The sequence below is a fragment of the Podarcis liolepis genome (genome assembly GCF_965112155.1).
Source record: "Podarcis liolepis genome assembly, chromosome: 1".
Classification (NCBI taxonomy): Eukaryota; Metazoa; Chordata; class Lepidosauria; order Squamata; family Lacertidae; genus Podarcis; species Podarcis liolepis.
The window spans coordinates 48551735-48568252 of NC_139554.1; the positions used below are offsets into that span (position 1 = coordinate 48551735).

Here is a 16518-nt window from a genome sequence, read left to right on the forward strand (position 1 = left end):
ACGGGGTGAGCTCCCGTTGCTCAGTCCCTGCTCCTGCCAACCTAGCAGTTCGAAAGCACATCAAAGTGCAAGTAGATAAATAGGTACCGCTCCAGCGGGAAGGTAAACGGCGTTTCCATGTGCTGCTCTGGTTCACCAGCAGCGGCTTAGTCATGCTGGCCACATGACCCAGAAGCTGTACACCGACTCCCTCGGCCAATAAAGAAAGATGAGCACCGCAACCCCAGAGTCGGCCACGACTGAACCTAATGATCAGGGGTCCCTTTAGCTAATTAGGCTGTTAGATGATTGGTAGTTTTGTGAGCCTGTTTCAATAGTTTTGGTTCTGCATGCAAGCTTGGTCTTATTGAACCAGGCAAGCATGCATGTTCTTGGGTTCTTTTTATTTCTAGCAGGTGTCTCTATGTCTTCACTAAGCTCGGAGAGTGACTACGCCATCCCCCCTGATGCCTACTCCGTTGATGAAGATTATTCTGAACCAGAGCACAAGTTGCAGCGGACATCATCCTATTCCACGGATGGTGGAGTGTGCAGTGTAAGCTATCCCTCCCATCACCAACACCATCTGCACTTTGGGCAGTCTTAGCATCAGCCTTTTCAAATAGAACAAATCCGGTGCCTGCCAGCTGGCGAGGGGTGTGGCCTAGGGAGAGGGATGTGACTGGGGAGGGGTTCTGGGCTTGGAGGAATCCCAAAGGAACCCAGCTAAAGAGGGCTGGAGGGTCTGAGGTTCCCCAGCCCTGGTTTGCACCTTGTCCATTGCACAGGAAAATATATCTGTTTTCTTTCATCTAGGAGCCACTGGAGAAATCTGGCTATTTGCTGAAAATGGGCAACCAAGTGAAGGCATGGAAGAGGCGGTGGTTTGTGTTGAGAAACGGACAGATCATGTATTATAAGTCCCCGGTGAGTTAGTAGCAAATCTTCATATTCAGTAGTTTTAATAAACTACTCATCCTTTGGCCATCTTTGATATGTTTTTTTATCCCCAATATCAGTAACAGAATTGAGATATTATTCCCTCCAAAGAACGCACACAAAAACCACCATCACTCACAGTCCCACCTACTAAAACTGGGGCTGTTGATTAATTTATTGATCAATGCATGTTTTCAGCCCTAATTTTTAAAATATTTATTAGCAACATTATCATGTCATTGGTGCTTTCTCTGCTGTGAATATAGTAAACCAGCCACGTATGCAGAATGTTACCTGGAGGTTGTGCCTCACCTTTTCTCCATCCCTTATATCGTATTCCTCATTGTCTCTTGCATTTCCTTCCTCTCTCCAGAGTGATGTCATCTGCAAGCCCCAGGGGCAGGTGGAACTGAATTCTTCTTGCCAGATCATACGGGGTGAAGGATCTCAAACATTCCAAGTGAGCATTGCTTTTGACCTTTGTTTCTTATTTCTGAAGTCTACAGGGCACTAACAGAGATTGGCAGGGAGAGAAAATGTTTTAATTGAGACAACTTTCCCTGTCATGACAAACCTGAATTGAAGTTCTTGGTTTTCATATGGTTTTGCCCTGCAGAAAAGATCAGGCAGATTAAGTTCATATACTAGAAGACCTGAAACCTAATACTCAACGTAAACTTAACCTTTAATGTTTGAAGAAAGCTGTAGAAAGGTTTTGACACAGCCCACTTTCCTGTAAAATCTCCCAAGTATTATTGCACTTCTGTCAATAATGCAGAAACGTCTAAATTACAGCACTTTGCTCTGTTCAGATTCATTACACATACTTTTAAAAAAACAATTGAATGTCTTTTATTCCATCATACATAAAATATAAACACAAATAAAAACAGAAGTTGCAGAAATATCAGAAATGTCAACAGGGGCCACATATCCATTCTCTTAATTTGTCTTCAAAATCGGAAGATGTGAGGATACAGATACATTCTCACATCACACTAAATTTCGTAACTATCAGCCATATTTGACAAAGGTTAAATTCTGCTGACATCACTTATACTCAAGATGGCTATTTTCTACCTCCAGTGTCTTAAGGCAGTATGCCACTGAATACAGGTTGTTGATAATCCCAAGTGGGGAGAGAGCACTGCTACACTTGGGTCCTTCCTATGGGCTTCCTGTGGGCACCTGGTCAGCCACTGTGAGAACAGGATGTTAGACTTTGAGGGTCCTTTGGCCTAATCCAGCAGGGATCTTGTTATGTTATTATGTCCCCTTTATACAAAACTTGCAATAGTGCTCCTGCGATGTTTGCAGAGCTGTGCTGCCGCTGGAATTTCTTCTGCTGCCAGTTCTTCTCTGGATATCACCTAGCCCATGAGTAGGCAAACTAAGGCCTGGGGGCCGGATTCGGACCAATTGCCTTCTAAATCCGGCCTGCGGATGGTCCAGGAATCAGCGTGTTTTTACATTAGTAGAATGTGTCCTTTTATTTAAAATGCCTCTCTGGCTTATTTGTGGGGCTGCCTGGTGTTTGTACATGAGTAGAATGTGTCCTTTTATTTAAAATGCATCTCTGGGTTATTTGTGGTACCTGCCTGGTGTTTTTAAAGGTAAAGTTAAAGGGACCCCTGACCATTAGGTCCAGTCATGGCCGACTCTGGGGTTGTGGTGCTCATCTTACTTTATTGGCCGAGGGAGCCAGCGTACAGCTTCCGGGTCATGTGGCCAGCATGACTTAAGCCGCTTCTGGCGAACCAGAGCAGCGCACGGAAACGCCGTTTACCTTCCCTCCAGAGCGGTACCTATTTATCTACTTGCACTTTGACATGCTTATGAACTGCTAGGTTGGCAGGAGCAGGGACCGAGTAACGGGAGCTCACCCCGTCACGAGAATTCGAACCACTGACCTTCTGATGGGCAAGCCCTAGGCTCTGTGGTTTAACCCACAGCACCACCCGTGTCCTGCCTGGTGTTTTTACACGAGTAGAATGTGTCCTTTTATTTAAAATGCATCTCTGGGTTATTTGTGGGGCATAGGAATTCATTCTTTTTTTCTTCTTCTTCTTCTTCCAAAATATAGTCCAGCCCCCCACAAGGTCTGAGGGACAGTGGACTGGCCCCTTCCCTCCCCCCCCCCCGCTGAAAAAGTTTGCTGACCCCTCACCTAGCCTGATTTTTATATCCTCGAATGGCATTGAGGAGCAACTAAATTTTGAGTTGTGTGTCATAATAAACAACACACTGGCAATTCATCTCACTGAGTGCATCACAGTTCTGCGCTCCCCCCCCCCTTTTGGCAGCTCATCAATGCCAATGAAAGAAATAGCTGAACAGCTTCCTAGCTTTGTGTATGTGTGTGTGTGCGTGGGTAACAAAATAGATGAAGAGTGACAGTGCCTCTATTATGTTTCTAAGGCACTTTTATCTTGCCTTGAAAGGTTCTAGTGAATGTGGCCAGAACATTAGAAAGCAACTCATTTACTGCAATAACAACATTAATATGGCAAAAGCCTTCATTCTTGGTTGTAGCAACATGTAACATTTCCTTCACCTTTAGCTCATCACTGAAAAACGAACCTATTTCCTGTCAGCTGACTCTCCTAACATTCTGGAGGAATGGATTTGTGTCCTTCAAAACATCCTGAAGGTGCAGGCGACCAGTCCTACGGAAGTCCCTCTCAGTGATGCCAAACCCACTGTGAAAGGCTGGCTCACCAAGGTACTGCATATCTGCACCAGAAACAGTGGCCTTTGCCAACCTGCTGCTCCTTAGGTGCTGTGGACTATAATTTCCATTGAGCTAATGGGAGTTGTAGCCCAGAATACATAGAGAGCACCAGGTTAGCAAAGGCTGAGATGCAACACAACTATGGGACAGCACAGGTAGATTAATATCCACTACAATAAATATGCAAAAGAATTAAACCCAGCATTGATAGACTGTAACAAACCTACTGTTGCAATACTTAATTGATAGGTTGGTTCCCATAGACTTTGAACTCGGATTCACCATCTCGTCTCTCAGGTGAGGGCTAAGCAGAAGAGCTTTGGCTGAAGCAGGGTCTGGCCCTTTCAAGAGCTACTTTTTCATTGCTTTGCTGAGTATACTGTAGCAGCCTGAAGGCAGCCAAAATAAAAAGCTCCTCAGAGCAAGGTTCTACTGTCTTAAGCGGACCAGGGCTTCTCCATGTAGCTGGTTGGGGACATTTTGACATGATCCTCTTTCCTACATGATGGTTGGACATCCCCCCCCCCCTCCGGACAAGGTCTGAATCAGTGTTTTAGTACAGCAGTTTCTACGGGTTGGAATTTAAACCTAGACAGCCAAACCAAGTTGGTCTAAGTAGGAATATGATCAAACTCAACAGTGTCTTATACTAAACAAGAATTTAAATTAAAGCATCTTTAATAGGAAGCAGAATATCCTTTCCTTTGTACATCTTCAGAACTATATTTCAAAACACAACAATCATTATGTTTTTTTTTATCAAAGAGGGAGAAAGATAGAAAAGTGTGTGTGTGCAATTCTAACTTTTCCAGAAAAATGAATGAACCCATGCAAACAAGTTGAAAGAAAATCTTTTTATTCCTGGGCTGTTTCTGCAGGTGAAACATGGACACTCCAAGCTGGTTTGGTGTGCTCTGATTGGAAAAACATTTTACTATTATCGCAGTCAGGAAGACAAGGTATTTTTTATCTGCTTTTGTATTCAGCATTTTTCGCATCATTCCTAGCCAATAGCTCCTTACACAGCCTATAACCTCCTGTTTTTATTACTATTTATTGATTTAACACACACATGTATTTTCTATCATGCAGATTAACCTGTTTGGCCTTCTTTTCTCAGTGCCCCCTTGGCCATTTGCACCTGCGGGAATCAAAGGTGGAAGAAGTTGATCGCTCCTGTGATTCTGATGAAGATTATGAGGCTAATGGTGGGGGGCTACTTTCTTCACATTGCACCCTGGTTATTCACCCTCCGGAGCAGAGTCCCACCTACCTACTCATTCGTACCAAACAGGAGAAGGTATTTAGGAAAATAATAGTTAACCGCATTACAGAATAGATGCATTTTAAATAATAAATTCCGTTATTTAAAATGTACCTATTCTATTACATACTTGTGGGAGGGCTCCAGATTATCAGCAATGGAACATTAAGTATGATATGCTTTGCTGGGAAAATGTGACAATCATATTTTCCCAGGTACAAAATCTTTGCAATTTTAGTGCTTGCAAAGTATAACTTCCCTCCAGTTGTGAGAGAAGGAGTGCGTCCCTGTTATAGACTGAGAAACAAGCTGCATTTGCTGGAAACTGAAGAAATTAGCCCTGTACGTCTATCACTGGTGCCAGATGATACACCCAGATGGTATGCTATATGTTTAAAGTTCTTAGGTTGAGCCTATGAGATTTTCAGCTCAGTTTTCTTTGCCCTTTTATTCTAAGGATACCTGGTTGTACCATCTGACAGTAGCAGCAGGAAGTAGCAGTGCAAAGGCAGGCACTGCATATGAGCAGCTGATTGGGAAGCTACTAGATGCAGAAGGAGACCCAAGTAAGTAGAAAGGAAAATATTTTTCCCAAAGAGCTTGTTGTGCTGTTGTCATTTGTCAACATGGTGGCTTCCCCTCCTGATCCAAGGTTGTAACAGACAATTTTGAAGCACAGGAATTGGAAATGTTCTGACAGATGGATACTTTCTTCCTCTTATGACATCTCCACAGTGGTGAGCAGGCACAATGAATGTGCAAAATCCAACTAAGTAGACTGTAAAGACAGTTCTGCTCCCATCCTTGCCCTGGCCAGATGTGGAGTAACAGAGCCTTCATTCAGGCTTCCTCAACCTTGGCCCTCCAGATGTTTTTGGCCAACAACTCCCATGATCCCTAGCTAGCAGGACCAGTGGTCAGGGATGCTGGGAATCGTAGTCTCAAAACATCTGGAGGGCCAAGGTTGAGGAAGCCTGCCTTAATTAAACACAGTATATTTGGACTATAGAAGATAAAAAGACTAAATGGTGCTCTCCTCACAACTGAAACGAGACCTTTCTATAAGTGGCCTTTTTGCTGTTGTGTTAATCAGAAAAGTTAGGACTTGCCGATATGAAGGTTGGCGGTTTGAATCCCTGCAACCGGGTGAGCTCCCGTTGTTCGGTCCCAGCTCCTGCCCACCTAGCAGTTTGAAAGCACATCAAAGTGCAAGTAGATAAATAGGTACCGCTCTGGCAAGAATGTAAACGGTGTTTCTGTGCACTGCTCTGGTTCGCCAGAAGCAGCTTAGTCATGCTGGCCACATGACCCGGAAGCTGTCTGCGGACAAACGTCTGTTCCCTCGGCCTACAGAGCAAGATGAGTGCGCAACACCAGAGTCTTCTGTGACTGGACCTAACGGTCAGGGGTACCTTTACCTTTACATGCTCAGGGCACATTGCTTGAGAATGCAGGTGAGTGCCTAATATTTAAAAGATATTCTGTAACAAAACTCCCTGCATGTGGAAACCTAGCAAGTCTGGGAAAAGGATTGTAGCCTGGCCTTCTCCCCAATGTCCTGCATTTCCATTAGTGCAGAGTTTTTAACATGGCAGAAAAGTCAAGCACATAGTTCCTCACCTGCATTTTGAAATGGGATGTCGCCAGGAGGGCTGTGCTTTGTGCTGTTTTCTAACTGTGCTGAATGGCTCTAAGTCCAAAGATGCTGATGAAGTAGCGTGGTGCTGTCAACTTCTGATTCATTCGCCAGAGTTTTAATATTCCTTTGCAATATCCCTTGCCCTGTGCAGCGTCTAACTAGCTTTGTCCCTCCCACTGATTCAGATTCTCCCTTGTGGAAACATCCTATGCTGTGCTACAGCAAAGAGGGGCTGCAGGCTTCCCTCACCACTCTGCCTTCAGAAGCCCTGCAGACAGAGGCCCTCAAACTCTTCAAGGTATTTACAGAGACGGCTCTCCACATATACTATTCAAGCATTTTATTTTATTTTTGAAGAAAGATGAAAGGGAGAGTCAAGTTTGCACAAGGCCCAAAAGCAACTTAAAACTCTTCCCTTTCTCTCTTGCTGCCCCATAATCTTGGAACTGCCTTTTGGAAACACCTACGATGCCCATTATCTTGCTTAATTCAAATCCTTCAATACCCTTTTCATGAAGCCTTTGACACAGTCCCCTAGTTCCTACCCCCTACAATAACACAGACTGCAACTTAGCATGTGCAACTGAAACAACCACATGTTGTTTCCCTGTTAAGCCCCTGCCTCTGTTTCACTTCCTGTGCCATATACTGAATTGCAAGTTCCTTGGGGCAGGAACATGTCATTTTATAATCTCTTCTGTGAAATGCAGTGCATTCTGATGGCCCTATCTAAATACAGTCAAACCTTGGTTTTTGCATGTCTCGGCTTCCAAACATTTCGGAAGCCAAACACCCAAAACCCGGAAGTGAATGCTTCCATTTTCGAATGTGCCTCGGAAGTTAAATGGCTTCCAAGGCGCGTTTTTCATTTTTTCCCATTGACTTTGCAACCAACCCTTTGATCCTTGGTTTTCAAACATTTCGGAAGTCGAACGGACTTCCAGAACGGATTATGTTCGGAAACCGAGGTTCCACTGTAGTCGTCGTCATCGTTGTCGTAGATTATAAACTTGTTAATGGTTGTGAGGAAAGTTTAATGATACTATCGCTTCCATCTCAGTTAATGTACTTCTGTTCTCCACCCCCCTTTATCAGTCTTGCCAGCTGTTTATCAACATTCCTGTGGAAGCTCCATCTATTGATTATCATGTGACCCTGGCTCAGACAGCACTCCAGGTCTGCCTGACTCACAGTGAGCTACAGAATGAAATCTATTGTCAGTTAGTCAAACAGACCAGCAGGGAAGCTCAGAATCACTCCGTCATCCAGGTGAATGTTCCCCTGTTCAAGGTGCCGATTGCCACGTCTGAATTTAAATGACTTATTAACAGAGAACTTCTTAACATGTTTGCATTTGCGCTGGCAGCAATTGTATTTATTTCCACAGAAACCTTTTTTTCTTTTTTACTTTTTTGGTCATGTGTGATAAGTAGTTTGATTCCCTGCAGAAGGGTAACATGCAGGCAAAGCCTGAGAAATGATAACTGAAAAGGTAAAGTCAGGACATACTCATTCAGCTCCACTGGATATAGAATGGAAACCTTCACAGTGACACTGAAAAGTGGTTGATCATTGCCTCAGAAAACCTGACTACAAACCTACACACCTAATGCCTCGCTTAGACCTTATACTGGTCTGATAGTGGTGGAATGAAGTCCTCGTAATAAGGCTTCTTCATGTTTGATGGGAGCTGAAGCATATTTTTAATGGTCAGGGCACCCAGGCAAGCAACCTCAGTAAATTGCTGCTCCCCGGTAGAGTAGTATCTATTTACACTAGTATAGATCCTTTGCAAAACTGGCTCCCTCCCTCAAAACTACTGCTTCGGTAGCATTTGTGATGTGTGAATCAACCATCCATGAGAATTGGGTAGATGATATTTTTGTCTTGAGAATAAATGGCAGGGACAACAGAAATGGTGGCTTTATTCACTGTAACCCTGTTTTTCTTCACAGTGCTGGCAATTACTAGCTCTTTGCGCTCCTCTCTTCCTGCCTCAGCAACATTTCCTTTGGTATCTCAAGCATCACCTACAGCAGCATGCAGACCCCAGGTGAAGAGCTTGTCTTGTCTGGGTTAAACTGGAGTCAATTTCTATGAATGGCTCTAATAGGACAGGATTCAATTTATTCTCACTAGCAGAAGAAATGTTTAATTTTGAATCCATGGCTGCGGCTATGGGAAAAACAATACCATTTGGGGGTGTTAATGCTGTGAACCGCTCCATTGCAGGCTCAGGCTGCATATATGTGTAAATACAATGGTACCTCGCAAGACGAATGCCTCGCAAGACGAAAAACGCGCAAGACGAAAGAGTTTTCCGTTTTTTGAGTCGTTCCGCAAGACGAATTTCCCTATGGGCTTGCTTCACAAGACGAAACGTCTTGCGAGTTCTTGCGAGTTTGTTTCCTTTTTCTTAAAGCCGCTAAGCCGTTAATAGCCACTAAGCCGCTAATAGCCGTGCTTCGCAAGACGAAAAAACCGCAAGACGAAGAGACTCGCGGAACAGATTAATTTCGTCTTGCGAGGCACCACTGTAAACCATATATCATAAAAACACTACAGTCTCTGCTGTGCCTCATTTCCAAAAGGAAACACTGACCCTGGGTGAGCACCTGGAACCCCTGGTGACATGCAACAGCATGATAGTTATAGAAAAAGCAATAATTGCAATAGTGCAATGGGTGTTTCTGAAACATATTTTACTCCCCCCCCCCCCGATTCTGTGATTTAGAACCGAAATAGGCAAGTATGCCATCTACTGTCGAAGATCAATGGAGCGCACTTTGAAAGCTAGAGAGCGAGAAGCTAGACCTTCCCGAATGGAGGTCGTGTCCATTTTGCTGAGGAATCCCTACCACCACTCACTCCCCTTCAGCATCCCAGTACACTTCATGAATGGGACCTACCAGGTGAGACAAGAGGGCTGGGTGACTTTACACTGAGAAGATATCAAGGCTGGGTGAAATGACCCATTGTGTCCTCCTCCGCCTCAGTACAGAATTTGCCATGGGTTATGCTTGCCGATGGATCTGTACAGCTAAACTGTGTCCATGTGCTCACCCATCAGCAATGATTTTGTCTTCATGATTGTTTCTCAACTGTTTCATTTCAGGTGGTCGGTTTTGATGGCTCCTCAACTGTGGATGAGTTCTTGCAGCGGCTGAACCAGGAGACAGGAATGAGGCTGTCGTCAAACTCAGGGTTTTACCTATTTACAGACGATCCTTCTGGTAGGGATCTAGAACACTGCCTACAAGGCCCTATGAAGGTGATTACGCATTATTACTCATTATTATTATTATTTATTAAATTTCTATATCGCCCTTCATTTGAGGATCGCAGGGTGGTTTACAATATAAAAACACAAAAACATATAGTATAGTAACAAACGAAAGCGATAACCCTGCCACACACAGTTTAAAAGTCAATAGATTGTTTAATTAGCCAAAGGCGTGGGAGAATATGAACGTTTTTGCCTGGCATGCTAGGTGAGCCTCCCTGGGGAAAGCATTCCACAAGCGGGGATCCACTGCAGAAAAGGCCTGTTCTTGTCTTGCCACTCTCTGGACATCTTGTGGAGGAGGCACAAGAACAAGGGCCTCAGATGATGAGAACACAAAATACATAACCCAAAAAACCCAATATAATCCAATAACCGCCCCTCCCACAAACACATTAACTGAGTAAATACATTATCACGTATTTAGTTTAGTATTGAGTAAGGATTATTATTTAACTAGACTAATGATATGGAATTATTTTTGATGAAAAGAAAGGTGAATATTTTGTTTTATATGTACAGCATACACATCTGTAAATGTTTAATTGAAAATATGTTGGCACTGACTCTCTTGTTTATTTATTTGTTTTGTTGTCCAAAGAAATAGTTAAAAGTTTTTCATGGCTTCTAAATAGTGCCTGTTCAAATATTATCACAGTAGGTATGCTTATTTATAAATCCTTTGCAAAGTTTCAATATTTTATAAGGATTCATGTCTCACTGAAATGAGCCCAGGTTTCGCAGTACTGTCCTATGACCTGTGCTGTTTTATGCATGTCTAGCATGAAGTTTCTGTCTTCAGCCTCATTCAGTCTCTCTTTTAAAGATCTGTGACGTCATTTCAAAGTGGGAGCAAGCTCTGAAAGAGTTGAATCCTGGAAAATATGAAGGTGGCACGAGAATAGTGAAACTAACGTATAAAAACAGGTACTGCCCACTGCTGGCTTGGATTGGTATTGCATCCCTATGTCTTGTGGAGCTTAAGGTTTGATCCAGCTTTATATTTACTTCTGTTATTTAACTAGAACTGAAATTAATGGGGGGGGAATTATTGAGGAAATTCTCAATAATTCAGGCTGCTTAACTGGGACTTATCAACTGACATTGGCTGAATTGGCTCTGCTGGTGCATTTGAACCACCCTTCCCCTTCTCCTTTCTGGTAAGCAACAGTGACCCATCGCTTCTGTGCTTCCTTATAGCAATAAAACAGAGAAGTCCCTGCCAAAAAATTCCCCTCCATATATTCCCTTGAAATTAACTGGAGATGTGCAGGTCTGTGCAGGAAAACTTCCCTGGGGATTGTGCCCTGAGTAATCTCCCCGATACGACATTAGCTTTAAAGCTGTAAGTAAAGACTCATTGTGCTTAGACTGAGCAAGGTCTAGATGCTGTGCTAAGGTGTGGCTGGCGTGTTTCTTTTTCCTCTTTGGCATTTTTTGCCCATTTAGGTTGTATTTCCGAAGCCAAGCAAAAGGTGAGACGGACCGAGAACGATTGCTGCTGGCTTTCCAGATTAGTGGGGAAATAGCCAGTGGGAGATTCCCTGTCAATAAGGAGCTGGCTCTGGAAATGGCAGCTTTGATGGCTCAGGTGAGTGGCCAAACCCTCATGCTTGTGGGTGTCAAGGAGCAATAAGGTCACTGGTGGTTCCAAGGCAGTAAAAACCACATGCCCTCCCTCAAGCTAGAAGAGGAACCACAGATACTGCTTGAATATTTTTATGTGACCACTATAACGTTCTCTATCTCTGCGTAGCATGTTGGAGTAGGCAGTGGTTCTAAGGCTACGGTTTGGTTCAAATGCACATGAAGACACGGTCTTGCTGAAGCTAAGCAGGTCTGGATCTGGTCAGTGTCCTGGACTTGGAACTCATAAATGTTCACAACTGGAGGTTTAAAAGTTGTTGTTTCCATCAGCATAAGGAAGATTTATTCATAGGCATCACAACCAAATCTTACAGTTGGTTTCACTGTGGAGGAAGTGGTTAAGGTAAAGGTAAAGGGACCCCTGACCATTAGGTCCAGTCGTGGCCGACTCTGGGGCTGCAGCGCTCATCTCGCTTTATTAGCCGAGGGAGCCGGCGTACAGCTTCCGGGTCATGTGGCCAGCATGACTAAGCCGCTTTGGCGAACCAGAGCAGCGCACGGAAACGCCGTGATCTACTTGCACTTTGATGTGCTTTCGAACTGCTAGGTTGGCAGGAGCAGGGACCGAACAACGGGAGCTCACCCCGTCACGAGGATTCGAACCGCCGACCTTCTGATCGGCAAACCCTAGGCTCAGTGGTTTAACCCACATTATTATTATTATTATTATTATTATTGATTTTAAATTTCAAGTAGCAAAAAAAATACCCATACAAAGAAAACAGGACTTAGCAGTTGTACAGAAAAGAAAGAAAAATAGCCGTCAAATGAAAGTGTCTCTCCATAACGCTCCATGAGTTGATGGAGGGTGAAAACCATGTTTGATTCTCTTAACAAAGTCAATAAAAGGCTACCCTATCGTACAGAAAGTGTGAGTCATCCCCCCCAATGCTGATCAATATTCTTACTGTGAAAATGGAGTTTGTCCTTATGCACAGTGTCCCATACTTGCAAAATCCAGGCTACAAAAAAGATTTGCATTTAGAGCTTTCTGATTTTTGACAATCACTTATCTAGCTGCAGTTGATAAATGGAGGATAAGGTCTTTATTGGTTATGTTCTTAATCTGAGGAGTAAAGATAGTAGGGCTAAGTTTGGGTGTAGTGATTGTCCCATCATTTGATTGTTTGAAAAACTATTGTGGAAACATCTGAGATTGCGTGCGTTTTAAAATCTCTCCTCTCAGCAGCATCAGTGCTTTACCCCAGTCCTCGGGCAGTTCTTTTAATTAGGGCAGCTAAAGCTGCCATATCAAATGGAGCTTCTGGTCTCTCTGGGTTGTTGTATTTTTCATTGCATTGAGCGCTGGTAGCCACATTGGAATCAGCTGTTGCTTGGGCTTGTGATTCTCTGATGATCTGAGATGGCGGTGAAAACCAGTTGTCCAGAGTGCTGCTTTGTGATCCTCCGATTCTGCAGCTCATAGCCTGCTTGGGGCTGTTAAAAATTTGAGCAAGACTTCATTTTGGATCAAAACACCATCTTGCCTCGGTGATGCCACCACTCCTCCAAGGTTTAAAAGTTTTCTTGATGAAGTCAGTACAGCGTAGGTTACAAGCTGGTAAAGCACAGCAGGGTCCACTACAGGCACTGACAAATGGCACACATGTGACCACTGGCACATGTGCTGTTTTCAGTGCTGCAAGGAGACAGGGGTGGAATGGGGTGGGTCAAACTTCCGCGCATCCCGTTGACGCATGTTGCAGCCAGGAACACAATCCCCACACAAGTGGGGAGTTGCCTGTAGTGCAATACATGACTAGGCTTAGCTAAGATGTTTATCCAACACTTGTCACAAACTGAGTTTTTGAGGGAGTAGGGACAGAAAACCAAGGAGGGAGAATGGAATGAATTTTCCCAGAAGAAAGCATGACAAGGCAATGGAAGGAGGAGGGAGGAGGAGGAGGAGGAGTTTGGATTTGATATCCCGCCTTTCACTCCCCTTCAGGAGTCTCAAAGCGGCTAACATTCTCCTTTCCCTTCCTCCCCCACAACAAACACTCTGTGAGGTGAGTGGGGCTGAGAGACTTCACAGAAGTGTGACTGACCCAAGGTCACCCAGCAGCTGCATGTGGAGGAGCGGAGACACGAACCCGGTTTCCCAGATTACGTGACTACCGCTCTTAACCACTACACCACACTGGCTCTCAATGGAACCCTGAAAAGGAGCAGATCCCAGTTGTTAATCTGAATTCTAGTCTACTGTTTTGAACTTCTACGTTACCTTCTTTATTTGTTATGCCTCTGATAGTTGCTTGCCTTCCACATTCACACACACACACACACACAGAGAGAGAGAGAGAGAGAAGCACTCACACACTAATCACTTGCACAAAACAATTGTTTGTTTTGATGTATTCCCCCCCCCTTTAGGTGGAATATGGAGACTTAGATCGGCCAGTACCATCAAGTCCTGGAAGGTCATCCCACTCCAAAATGCAACATCTTCTCCAGCAGGTCCTGGACAAATTCTATCCCAAGCGCTACAAGCATAGCACTACTGCAGAGCAGCTAAGGTAAGAAGAGTAAGCATGCCTGCCTGCTTTTTGCCATATGGAGTTTTGAGCTAAAAATAAAATATTATCTAGTGCTCATCTTGCATTGTTATATGCTGTTTTTCTTTTTAGTCCTTTAATTTTGAACTTTATTTAAAAAATAAAATTCTATATTTAAAAATAAGATGCAAATACAAGGGTTGAGTTTAGCTATTTGTCATTGATCTGGGACGCGGGTGGTGCTGTGGTCTAAACCACAGAGCCTAGGGCTTGCTGATCAGAAGGTCGGCGGTTTGAATCCCCGTGATGGGGTGAGCTCCCGTTGCTCGGTCCCAGCTCCTGCCAACCTAGCAGTTCAAAAGCACGTCAAAGTGCAAGTAGATACATAGGTACTGCTCCGGCGGGAAGATAAATGGCATTTCCGTGCACTGCTCTGGTTCTCCAGAAGCAGCTTAATCATGCTGGCCACATGACCTGGAAGCTGTCTGCGGACAAGCACCAGCTCCCTCGGCCTATAGAGCGAGGTGAGCGCGCAACCCCAGAGTCGTCTGCGACTTGGCCTAGGTCAGGGTTACCTTTACCTTTAATTATCATTGGATGCACACACACCTATCACTTAGAAATTCTGATTAGTAAGACAAAGCACACACTTGCATCCTATAAAGGAAGACAGACTCACAGCTTCAAATAATACCAACTTGACTCTCTCAAACTGAGGATGAGGATTTTATTTATATCCCGCCAATCTGGCTGGGTTTCCACAGCCACTCTGGGCAGCATCCAGTACATATAAAAACATAATAAAACATCAAACTTTAAAAACTTCTCAATACAGGGCAGCCTTCAGATGTCTTCTAAAAGTTGTGTAGTTCTTTATCTCCTTGGCATCTGATGGAAGGGTGTTCCACAGGGCAGGCGCCACTACTGAGAAGGCCCTCTGCCTGGTTCCCTGTAGCTTCACTTCTCGCAGCGAGGGAACCGCCAGAAGGCCCTCGGCACTGGACCTCAGTGTCCGGGCAGAACGATGGAGGTGGAGACGCTCCTTCAGGTATACAGGGCCGAGGCCGTTTAGGGCTTTAAAGGTCAGCACCAACAATTTGAATTGTGCTCGGAAACCTACTGGGAGCCAGTGATGATCCTTTAGGACTGGTGTTATATGGTCCTGGCAGCCACTTCCAGTCACCAGTCTAGCTGCCTCATTGTGTATTAGTTGTAGTTTGCATGTCACCTTCAAAGGTAGCTCCATGTAGAGAGCATTGCATTAGTCCAAGCGGAAAATAACCAGGGCATGCACCACTCTGGCGAGACAGTCTGCAGGCAGGTAGGGTCTCAGCCTGTGTACCAGATGGAGCTGGTAGACAGCTGCCCTGGACACAGAATTGACCTCCATGGACAGCTACGAGTCCAAAATGACTCCCACCTTCAAAATGACTACCCCATTCAAAACCAGGTAGTCTCCCACCCCCACCCCTCCCCCTGTGGCAATACGGTCCAGTATACCTGAAGGAGCGTCTCCACCCCCATCATTCTGCCTGGACGCTGAGGTCCAGCGCCGAGGGCCTTCTGGCGGTTCCCTCATTGCGAGAAGCAAAGCTACAGGGAACCAGGCAGAGGGCCTTCTCGGTAGTGGCGCCCGCCCTGTGGAACGCCCTTCCAGCAGATGTCAAAGCGATAAACAACTACCTGACATTCAGGAGACATCTTAAGGCAGCCCTGTTCAGGGAAGTTTTTAACGTGTGATATTTTATTGTATTTTTGGTTTTTATGGAAGCCGCCCAGAGTGGCTGGGGGGGGGGCCCAGCCAGATGGGCGGGGTATAAATAAATTATTATTATTATTATTATTATTATTATTATTATTATTATTATTATTATTGTTGTCAGGATTCAACCTCAATCCATTAGCCACCATCCATCCTCCAACTGCGTCCAGACACTCACACAGGACATTCACAGCTTTCACTGGTTCTGATTTAAATGAGAGGTAGATTCAAAGTTATGTTCCTTTTGTTAAACCTCTTATAAACAGTGTTTTCTTTGTGGGGGTACTCAAGGGTACGCAATACCGGCACCTTTTTTTTCCTAGACGAAAAGCACTGCTTTTAAAATTTGACACCTCTTTCTGGGTAGAAAAAAGCAGGCTCTTCGTTAGAGTCTGCCCTTTGTTAAGGGTGCTTCCAGATGATCTGTTCAGTGATCATTCATCCTGATTTGTTTGCTGAGAGATTGGATAACCTTGGCTATTTGATGGGCGTTTACTCTGAATTGTTTGCAGGGGAGAGTGGCTAGGCAATGTTGCATCAAAGCAAGTCTCTCCCACACTTCCGAGTGCATTTCCCCCTCATTTTTCCTACCTCAAAAAAAAATTCCGATCTTTCTGGGAAGTGAGTTTGTTGTGCAAGAGCTCCAAATCAGCTTTCATTGTATTTGCTGCTATGTGACTGAATCCCACCTGCAGACAGTGACTGTGTGGAAGTGCCCCTGGTCAGCAGCACAGCATTCTGAAGTGGGAACAGCTGCTGTCTCCAGAAGCAGATTAAGT

At 44.5% G+C, this 16518-nt stretch overlaps 1 protein-coding gene across 6 annotated transcripts in view; it reads left to right on the plus strand.

Annotated features, from left to right (window-relative positions):
* The window catches only part of PLEKHH1 (pleckstrin homology, MyTH4 and FERM domain containing H1), a 50123-nt gene that overhangs the window by 25656 nt on the left and 7949 nt on the right, over window positions 1-16518 (plus strand). For 4 of the 6 annotated variants that reach the window (XM_083460034.1, XM_083460031.1, XM_083460035.1 and 1 more), the window contains exons 11-25: window positions 393-535; window positions 796-906; window positions 1292-1378; window positions 3479-3640; window positions 4528-4608; window positions 4770-4949; window positions 5371-5479; window positions 6738-6850; window positions 7648-7821; window positions 8508-8605; window positions 9287-9464; window positions 9668-9823; window positions 10662-10762; window positions 11285-11426; window positions 13856-13998. In XM_083460034.1, the coding sequence (XP_083316160.1) occupies window positions 393-535; window positions 796-906; window positions 1292-1378; window positions 3479-3640; window positions 4528-4608; window positions 4770-4949; window positions 5371-5479; window positions 6738-6850; window positions 7648-7821; window positions 8508-8605; window positions 9287-9464; window positions 9668-9823; window positions 10662-10762; window positions 11285-11426; window positions 13856-13998 (1978 nt within the window). The remainder of the gene's footprint in view (window positions 1-392; window positions 536-795; window positions 907-1291; window positions 1379-3478; window positions 3641-4527; window positions 4609-4769; window positions 4950-5370; window positions 5480-6737; window positions 6851-7647; window positions 7822-8507; window positions 8606-9286; window positions 9465-9667; window positions 9824-10661; window positions 10763-11284; window positions 11427-13855; window positions 13999-16518) is intronic. The other 2 variants (XM_083460033.1, XM_083460036.1) reach the window with 1 other exon arrangement.